The following is a 9,022-nucleotide window of genomic DNA, read 5'->3' as shown; positions in this document are numbered from 1 at the left end:
GAGTCCTGAAGAAGACGCCATTCAGGCCTAGAACGTATGGGACGTCCCACGAACTGAAGAAGCGAGGGCTTGACCCGGACACGGACTCGGAAGGCTCTGATGGCATTGTTGAGGATGAATGGGAGGTCAAGAAGATCGTTGACCACCATCAGGGCAACAACGGGAAATGGGAATTCAAAGTCCACTGGAAAAACTGGAACACTGGGCACGACAGCTGGGTGGTACTCTCGGACTTCGGAGGCCAGGAGCTACTGGATACGTACTGTCGCGCAAACGGCATCACCATTGGGGACGAATCACCTACGGCGGACACCGAGACCGGCGATGACAGCACGCAATTACGCCACACCACGAGACAATCCACGCAGAAGTCTCAAAAAAGGGGAGGAGATAAGAGCGGGGATACCACAGAGGCCGCAGGGCGGAGGCAGAACAAAGGAGGGACAAAGGGTCAGCTGGTTGGCACAGGAGCAGGGAATGAGGAAAAAAAATGGGCAAAAAAGCACGCAACCGCGGACCAACTGGCATCTTCCACGTCGGTGGAGTACCCAGCAGCCCAGCGGGAGCAAGACGTGCAGCAAGAGAATGCTCAGCAGGACAGAAGGGAGAGAACGCCCAGAACCCAAGGGAATTCCCCCTCTTCGGAACTGCATAAATAGCGAGCGTCAGAAGCCGCTCCCCTCGACCCTCACCAGCCCCCAACCGACGACCGCTCCCCACCATGCTCCTTTGCTACCCCTTCCCCCCTACCAACCCCGAACCGGTACTACGAGAATTCCGACCATCATGTCCCGAAGATCCTCCACCACCTCCTCAAGAAGATCGAGCGTCGCAGACCTGTCCAATGCAGTCTCGAAGCCGCCTATCCTGCAACCAACAACCAGGACCAAGAACCAACGAACGAACTCGCCGGTCCCCAGTACCCCCGTCCGCTCCGTGTACCCCCACAAACCAATCGAGGTTGACAACTCTCCCCCTCAGATCGACAGAGGGTTCAGAGAAGCCACCGGCCCATGTACTCCCGCCCCAGTGAAAGCAACGGGGAACAAACGTCCGCCAATCCGCTTGCCCAGAATCACCGTGCAAAATGCCGGCGACACCCCTGTTGACACCCGCAAGAAAAGGAAGGTGTTGGACAAGCCGGAAGAACGACAAAGAGGCAAAGCAATCATTGGCTCCGCCACTCTCAGCATCTCCGGCCTGGACCCGGGAGAGGACAAGTTCACGAGCAAGACCCTGACCAGGAACGTGGAATACTAGCCCGGAGAGGAAGAGGAGTACTACGGAGCAGAGAAGAATGGAGCTGTTTGCATGTGCAAAAACCCAGACGATAGCGCTTCCATTTATGGTCGCGTCGTTCAATGCGAACCGGAGACCTCTGCTGTGGAAGCCAATTCTACCAACCAGAATGCCTCAACAACCAGAGACTGCCCCACCCTCAGGAAGACGAAGAAGTCCTGAGGGATTACTTCGACCGGTACAACTTCGTTTGCCCGCCTTGCCTAGAAGACCTCCCGGAGAATGTGGAAACCAACGGCAAGATCACTGCAACCAAGCATCCGAATGTTGGCAAGAGGAGGGGACTGCGTCTGGCGCTCTATGACCATGAGAACGGCAAGTGGAGGACCGACTTTGCGATGAAGACAGGGGAGGGGGATATGGAGGAAGACCAACCATACCGGGTCGCAGGGAGGGACATCGAAACCGTCATGCTCCCGAGCCTATACAAGGAGTATACGGACATCCCATCCACCATGTACACCCGTGTGCACGGCCTCTTCCCCCACCCGGTGCTGACCTCGCGATTGAAGGCTCACAACCACATGCAAGACTGGGAAAAGGAATTGATCTTGAAGCAAGCTGTCTTTGTTGTCATTACCAACCTGGAGCCGCACTACGCGCAATGTGCCAAGGCCCTCCGCAAAGAGCACGGCATCCAAGAGACTCGCGATGACCTAGAGGACCCAAAAGCACTGCTCCGCCAAGCCGCCTTCCCCCGCGTCGACCAGCCCAACTACATTATCCACGCAGGCCCCAACCTTCGGTGTAACGGGAACACACCCATTTTGGCTTAGTGGTTAAGACATTTGGCTCTCACCCAGGTGGCGTGGGTTTGATTCCTACCTTCCCCAAACATTTTTCTCTTCTTTCTGTGACTGTACCACCTCTCCGGTGCGTTCCGAGCAATCGGAACGATTCCCCTGACATGGTAGCACCACAAGTCCTTCTCGGGACCATACATATACTGCGATACCAACGACCGGGTCCTGTGTACCCCACAGCGGACCAGAGACCCGGGCTGGTACTCCAACCAAAATAAGACCGATCCACTGGTCCATCATACCCATACATTGGTACATCTACCCGAGAGGCTGGTACAGTCAAGGGGAGGTGTAACGGGAACACACATATTTTGGCTTAGTGGTTAAGACACCTGGCTCTCACCCAGGTGGCGTGGGTTCGAATCCTACCTTCCCCAAACATTTTTCTCTTCTTTCTGTGACTGTACCACCTCTCCGGGGCGTTCCAAGCGATCAGGACGATTCCCTTGACATTTGGGAACTTGAGGTCATCGTAGCGAGCTTTGGCCCCAAACCCAAAGACAAGCCGGAGGACAAGGAGCTGATGTTCGGCGTGCCAAGAGTAGAGTCTGAATTGTGGTCAAGTCTGGCGTTGAAATGGCTTGCCACCGGAGACCTTGGTTCGCTCAAGCGAAAGGATGGAGGACACCGAAGGGCGTAGCAAAACACGGAGGATCACCGAGGTCCAGAACTCAACGGGGGCACCCAGCAGTGGACGCACAGGCGGTCTTCCACGGAGGGGTGTGGACAACAACAACCTCCGGGGGAGAGACGAACAAGGGCAAATTCTCTTGCCCCACAGCAGAAAGTCGACATGTGAGATACGGCCTTGGGTGGGCGGAATACCTAGAATTTGCGGAGAATGCCACGGCACACAAGCGCATGGCCATTTGCCACAAATGGATCGACCCCGCTGGCCATGCTTGACGAAGCAAGGTTATCGAAAACCTCCCTGCCCAATGTCAACGCAACATTCCTGCGGGCTCTCCAGGCACTATGTGTCTCATGAACAACAACGTGACCGTAGACTGCCACGTGAACCCCAACAACCATGGGTTCACCGTCCAATACGTCCACGCAAGCTTCTCTGCCGGAGACCTTCCCTTCCGCAATTTGCATCTTTGCGCTGACACACCCTCGGGCACAATCACCTTGGTCCGCACCCAGCTAGCAGAACACACAGTGCTGGATTGGGGACCACTGCCCGGATGGAGCTGGCTCAACACCTGGCGCTTCAGTCAGCCCACCACGACGCCACGGGATGTCCTGCACGCCCATAGCCGGAAGGAACTTCGGGAATCCTGGGTGAAGTACCGAGGCGGCTCATGGCCTACCCTGGGGCTCAACATTGCCCAGCGTCCCAAGGCCGACGTAAACTTCGACCCTCAAAGTCAGCTTGAAACCCTCAAGACCAGCCTGCGGGAGTCGCCAGACATCTACATTGGCCACGCTTCCATCGCCAGCGGCGACGAAATCGGCAACCCAGATCAATTCAACGAGGATAGGCGAAACATGCTGTCCCGTTACACCGCAGGCGTCGACGACTTCGCCCCGATCGCCCGCCTCAAGCAGCAAGAGGCTGCCCGCAGAGCCCACTCTAGCCTTGCCGCCAGCGAGCACGCCACCATAGACGACATCCTGGACGCAATTGTCGCTCGGTACCCAACCACCCCTCCGACCTCACCCCCGCAACCACGTTGTCCTACGCTCCGAGCTAAGATCACGCCGTCAATGACAAATCTCATTGACTACTAACACGTCGTCCCTCTCCCCGAGTCCGCCGCCGAAGAAGTGCTCCGCAGATGGTGGCTCAAAGTACGCATGCTCAGTGCAGAAGCTTGTCAGGAAGCGACCCAGACCACGACTCCGGGGAAGAGAAGACCATCCGGTGCCGGACCATCCCGCGCTGGTCCATCCAGCGCGCGCTGATTGATCAAACCTATGACACCCCACGACCTCAAACACCAAACACCACTTCACCAACACATCCGCCCAAGTAGCGGAGGTTCCCGGAGGCTACCACACCATGGCAACATGGTGCAACAGGCTAGTTTCTGCAAAATACAGGGAGTACCACGGCGGAACCCTTCTGAGCATCCCTCCTAGAGAAAAGCTCAAAAGAAAGGAGGATGTGAAAGTGATCAGGTTGACGGCGTACGAGGAGATGGGGAGATTCAAGGGAAGATTAGTATTTGTGCGCGCGTGACCAGGCGTGATCAGTAGTAGGATAGAGACACACCCCCTTCCTCCCCCACTATAAAAAGGACGACACTGGCGTAGATTGCCCAGAGAGCTTCTCACCGGCGATAGACTAGACCATAAGTTTGTACCATAGGAGCTGAACTGACCCAACTGACTAGCGTACCTACGCCTAGCAGTCCGGGGTTGCCAATATACGGAGTACGCCCGAGTGTGTCTACTTGTGTGGTGAGAATAGGGATTTAGTTGGTCTCTACCTTTTACCTTGCACTCTCCACGAGTAGATCATCTCCACCCGCAAACGACCCAATTCAGGACCTATCTCAGGGAATAATCAACCACTTTCACAAGTGGCTGGATGGATGGATGGATAGGTAGATGGTGGTTGAATGAGGGAATGCACGGGGGGGTTCAGGGATGGTGGGCTTTGTACGGGGGCAGCTTGACTGCTAGGTGGGCTTGGTATGGGGGCAGCTGGACTGCTAGGTGAGTCCGGTGTCCGGGACGGGTTCACACCGGATGCTGAGCCCTGATGTGGCAACGATTGCTTGGGCAAGGATTCCTTGGGCAAAGATTTCTTGGGCGAGGGTTCCTCAGACGGGGAATCCTTGGACTTAGCCTTGGCTTTGGACTTGTGTACTTTCTGGCCTGCTAGGGCCTGCCGTTTCTGCTTGTTGAATGCTTGTTGGGCTGTCGCACTACTCGCAGCAATTGCTTGCTGAGTTGACAAGCGGCTTGAGGACAACTTGAGGAGCGGAGACTAGCGACAAATTCTGCATCAGCCAGTTTCGCTATCTTGATCTTGGTGAAGATCTATCGTCTGATCTTCAATCTCTGGTGGAGATTGGTGCCTCGCTTCTCCGTAGGGGAACAGAAAGTTCGACGCGTGGGTAGATTTCTTGTAAGGTGGCAGATCTGGTTTGCCAATCCGTTCCTGGAAATGACCTCATACATTCCTTGTAATCCCTTCTTTGTTTTTCCTTGAAGGTGGTCTCTTCTTTTCCCGGCCAGGCCCCCAAAATGTGAAAGTGGTCAATCATTCCCTGAGATTGGTCCTAATTTGGGTTGTTGGCAGGTGGAGATGATCTACTTGTGGAGAGTGCAAGGTAAAAGGCAGAGACCAACTAAAAGGCCTATTCTAACCGCACAAGTAGACACGCTTAGGGGTAGTCCGTATATTGGCAACCCCGAACTGCTAGGTGTAGGTACGCTAGTCAGTTGGGTCAATGGGCACTATATGGTACAAACTTAGGGTCTAGTCTATAGCTGTGAAATGCCTCCTAGGTTAATCTACGCCGGTGGAGTCCTTTTTATAGTGGGGGGGGGCGGGGGGCGGGAAGGGGGTGTGTCTCTAGGTGCCACGCCTACTTAATTCAACTCTGTTATCGATATGGCTCAATCACAATCACAAGGCACGACTGTTGCAAATGTGTCTGGCAAGTGAATATGAAGCACATCGAATAGCAGCACTCTTCAGAGCAGTGTTGGAGCGCATCAAGAGCATTCAGCTGTATCTGAGTCAGTTGTATCTTGCGAAAAGTAAAGAATCGGGTTGCAGGTCAACAAATCGTGCTGAATGACAAGGTATCCGTAGTGCATAAAACGAGCTACACTACGGAAAGGGTGTTATAAGAACTATCGATTAGACGAGCTCCCGAGGGGAGAAAATCTCAGACACAAAGATCGGTATAGCATTGGGGAAAAGGGTATTGGGCGGCCTTGAGATCCGACAAGGCCTCAGCAAAGACCAGCGCGAGTCCGGCCTCGATGTGCCACTCGATGTGGCAATGGAAGAACCACACGCCGGGGTTATCCGCGACAAACCTCAGGACGGTGTAACCGAAGTTGCCGGCAGCGCAATCGCCGGAGGTGGGGTCGAGATCGCAGGCTTGCAACGTAACGACGTCACGGCGGGGTGGGTTCGTCGTGGGGAAGGTTTTCGGGATCTGGGAGAAGGCGGTCGCGGTGCCTTGGCCCATGATCCAGAACGTATGCCCGTGCAAATGCCAAGGATGCTCGCCCCCGTCGTAGTTGATCACGATGAGATCCACCACATCGTGTCGCTTGAGCTCAAACACGTTAGAGTTCGGCGACAGCTGAGCTACGGTTTTCTTGTTCTTGAGCAGATCGATGAGGACAGGCGTCGCTGGAGCTTGGTACCTAATGGAGTCAAAAAACATTTTCAACACGCTGATTCGAGGAAGGCGTAGAGATGGAACTAAGGGTGGGACTCACGTATGCAAGTTCTTAAGGTCAGGATTAAACGCGACATAGGCGCGTTGGATGGGATCCGTTGCAGTGGTTTGGAAAGTGAAGCTGATGGGCACGGTCACGGTGGCTTTGCTCGGGGCCGCAGCCGGGGGGTTCGAGCCGACCTTTGACTGGTCAAAGTCGATGAACGTCTTGGGCATGACCGTCGTTGGCAAAGCAAGACTGTTGGCAGCGTACTGCAAGATCGCGGCGCCGTTGAAACGGTATCCGGGCCCAGGAGGGGAGGCGGTCCACGGGTAGTCATGGAGTCCGATGACTCGGATGTACGTATTTTTGGCTTTGGTCGAGGGGGGGGTGGTGACCAGGACGGAGTACCTTTGACCGTTGTTGATTGTGATACGATCAACAGCGTACGGCATGGTGTCGACGCCATCCGTCTCGATGATGGTCAGCTTGAGGCCGTCGATGCTGAAGTTGTAAGCGGTGAAGGAAGACATGGAGATCAAGCGAAAGCGGTAGGTCGTTCCGGGATTCACAGTGATGCGCGTCATGGCTGTGGTCGAGTCTTTAGCAACACAGTGTTGAGACACAGAAGCGTATTTGCATTCGAAGAAGCCGTTTCCATTGACGAGGATTGAATCCGGGACTGGTTCACTCCCATCGTTGGTAGGCGACTAATGTGTAGCACGGAGTAGACGGCATCTCGCGTCAGGAGATCATTCTCTGGATGGAAAACCTGGGTCCTATCATAAATACACTTACCAGATAACCTGCCAACAAGTCGTTGGAGACGGCGCGGTTATACCAGTCTGCCAAAGTGAGCGTCCTCTCATCCGTGTAGCCGTACTTGGTCTTCTCCTTTGGATCATGGATGATGAGCGGTCCACGCAGCCCGTCGACGTATTGCGCCATGTAGTGCGAGTGCCACCAGTAGCTGCCCGTTTGCGCGGCAATGAAGTCGTAGACGAAAAGTTTGCCAGGTGGGATAGGGCATTGCGCCACGCCCGAGGGCCCGTCCATGATGTTACTTCCGTTTTGGAACATTCCGTGCCAATGAATCGAAGTCGGAGCCGTGAGACCATTTTGAACGTGTACGCGGATCCGATCACCCAGATTCACTTCTGTTGGACGACGAAGATCTAAAGCATGAGCCTCGGAGGAAATCAGACGGGAAGCGAGCATAGCGGCTCTTACCGATTAAAGCCTGATCGCCGGCCTTGTTGTTGATACCGAGAACGGTGCGGGAAACGCCATCAGGAGCATCTATGGCACAATAAAAATAGCAGCATCAGCGATACTGCCTTCCCCGGACCCTGCCATGTACGGAGCGAGGTAGCTTACCGGTGAAGTTGGTCACTGTCCAGTAATAGTCGTGAATAACGCCAGTAAGAGGCACGCCACTGACGCTCGTTCCCCCAGCGGGACCAGCGGTAGTGGTTGAGGTGGGAGAAGGCTTCGCTACAGCACGGCGAGCTCTTTCGACGATGAGGGCCGACTCGGAGGAGAAGAAATACGCGACAAGAGCAATCAGGATGGATGCTCCAGTAAGCGCTCCCACTCCGAAGATGCGGAAGGTTGACGGTTTTTTTTGAGCACCAACCACCGCTGGGGTGGCGCTGGCAGAAGGCTTGGCCATGACGGTGGCTTCTCCTCGACTGTTTCGGGGCGAATCTGCGTAATACGATAGCAAGATGGCGAGCGCAAAATCACTTTGCCTTACTGTGATGCTTGAAGGAAGATGCGAAGGGGCAATCAAGTCCGCTTGGGGACCTCATATACTCGCGTGGATCCCCTCAGGCGAGATGCAGGTTCCTCGCTTATGTTTACTCATTTGCATCTTGGGCGAAGCTACTGTACTGTAAGCGCATCGCGAGGGGCGGGGCGTCGACGCTCGAAAGCGCATTCTGGAGTTCGTTGGTGCGCAAAAGCACCGCATTCCCTCGACTCGCTCGGTTCAGCTAACCCTGGCCCCCCTGGACTATAGACTCCGCATTTACCGCACCTTCGTCCACCCCATGCTAGACTACGTACGGCTCTAACCCTTCAGGACCTCTGGCTTTCCATTCATAAACTCGCCTCCCCTCGACACCTCCGCTCTCCCCGACATTTTGCCATGTAGTAGACTGGTGTCTACGGGCTCACAAGGTGATATCGGTATATACTGCAGTGGTATCGAAGTATAGACGGACCAGATGGTGTAGTTCGCAGTTCGCTGCTATTCCGTGCTAGTACAAAGGTACTTGCTTGAAGGGATAGGAAACGTGCTCCATCATCTCTTCAGAGCTCCGCAACGCGTGTGTCATGAAAGAACACGCTGAGTTGTGACTTCCAGTCGAACGTTCGCTGAGTCGAATATTCGCAGTCCCTTTTCCGGCAACAAAAAACGCAGTCCTTCCAAACATCGATACCATTGGCAGGGGCACCACCTCGATCAGCTCAAGAGGGTCGTGCTATCTCAAGCGCAGGTTCTATATGCGTAAAGGTTGCTGCGACAGAGATGATATGCCACGTCAAGAGTCCCATGTTGGCCG

At 54.8% G+C, this 9,022-nt stretch overlaps 3 protein-coding genes and 1 pseudogene across 4 annotated transcripts; 3 read left to right on the top strand and 1 right to left on the bottom strand.

Moving 5' to 3' along the window:
- Window positions 1-1,361: 1,361 nt before the first annotated feature.
- On the top strand, window positions 1,362-2,075 carry EV422DRAFT_503674 (uncharacterized protein; the record flags this gene model as incomplete). The annotated part of the gene is made up of 1 exon (XM_053068366.1): window positions 1,362-2,075. One exon carries the CDS (start codon window positions 1,362-1,364, stop codon window positions 2,073-2,075), a length of 714 nt encoding a protein of 237 aa, XP_052928591.1.
- Window positions 2,076-2,412: 337 nt separating this feature from the next.
- Window positions 2,413-2,481, top strand: EV422DRAFT_t37 (annotated as a pseudogene). Its single transcript has one exon. The product of its transcript is annotated as a tRNA-OTHER (tRNA).
- A 596-nt stretch (window positions 2,482-3,077) lies between these two features.
- Window positions 3,078-3,836, top strand: EV422DRAFT_564216 (uncharacterized protein; the record flags this gene model as incomplete). The annotated part of the gene is made up of 1 exon (XM_053072173.1): window positions 3,078-3,836. The coding sequence occupies one exon, from the start codon at window positions 3,078-3,080 to the stop codon at window positions 3,834-3,836; it is 759 nt and encodes a 252-aa protein (XP_052928590.1).
- A 1,838-nt stretch (window positions 3,837-5,674) lies between these two features.
- EV422DRAFT_236795 (Cupredoxin) lies at window positions 5,675-8,545 on the bottom strand. The gene is made up of 5 exons (XM_053065617.1): window positions 7,833-8,545; window positions 7,686-7,754; window positions 7,254-7,612; window positions 6,516-7,165; window positions 5,675-6,440 (listed from the first exon to the last, which is right to left on the bottom strand). Exons 1-5 carry the CDS (start codon window positions 8,125-8,127, stop codon window positions 5,951-5,953), a joined length of 1,863 nt encoding a protein of 620 aa, XP_052928589.1. The 5' UTR covers window positions 8,128-8,545; the 3' UTR covers window positions 5,675-5,950.
- Window positions 8,546-9,022: the final 477 nt, after the last annotated feature.

Source organism: Fimicolochytrium jonesii (assembly GCF_025526975.1).
Source record: "Fimicolochytrium jonesii strain JEL569 chromosome Unknown EV422scaffold_3, whole genome shotgun sequence".
Classification (NCBI taxonomy): domain Eukaryota; kingdom Fungi; phylum Chytridiomycota; class Chytridiomycetes; order Spizellomycetales; family Powellomycetaceae; genus Fimicolochytrium; species Fimicolochytrium jonesii.
Note: the sequence above shows the minus strand (reverse complement) of the source record. Positions and strands in the feature narration are given on the sequence as shown.

Coding starts and splice junctions, on each gene's coding strand:
- EV422DRAFT_236795 (XM_053065617.1), bottom strand. CDS start 8,127: ATGGCCAAGCCTTCTGCCAGCGCCACCCCAGCGGTGGTTGGTGCTCAA. Junction 7,166..7,253: donor ACTTGTTGGCAGGTTATCTG/GTAAGTGTATTT, acceptor GCTACACATTAG/TCGCCTACCAACGATGGGAG. Junction 6,441..6,515: donor GACCTTAAGAACTTGCATAC/GTGAGTCCCACC, acceptor TGACTCCATTAG/GTACCAAGCTCCAGCGACGC.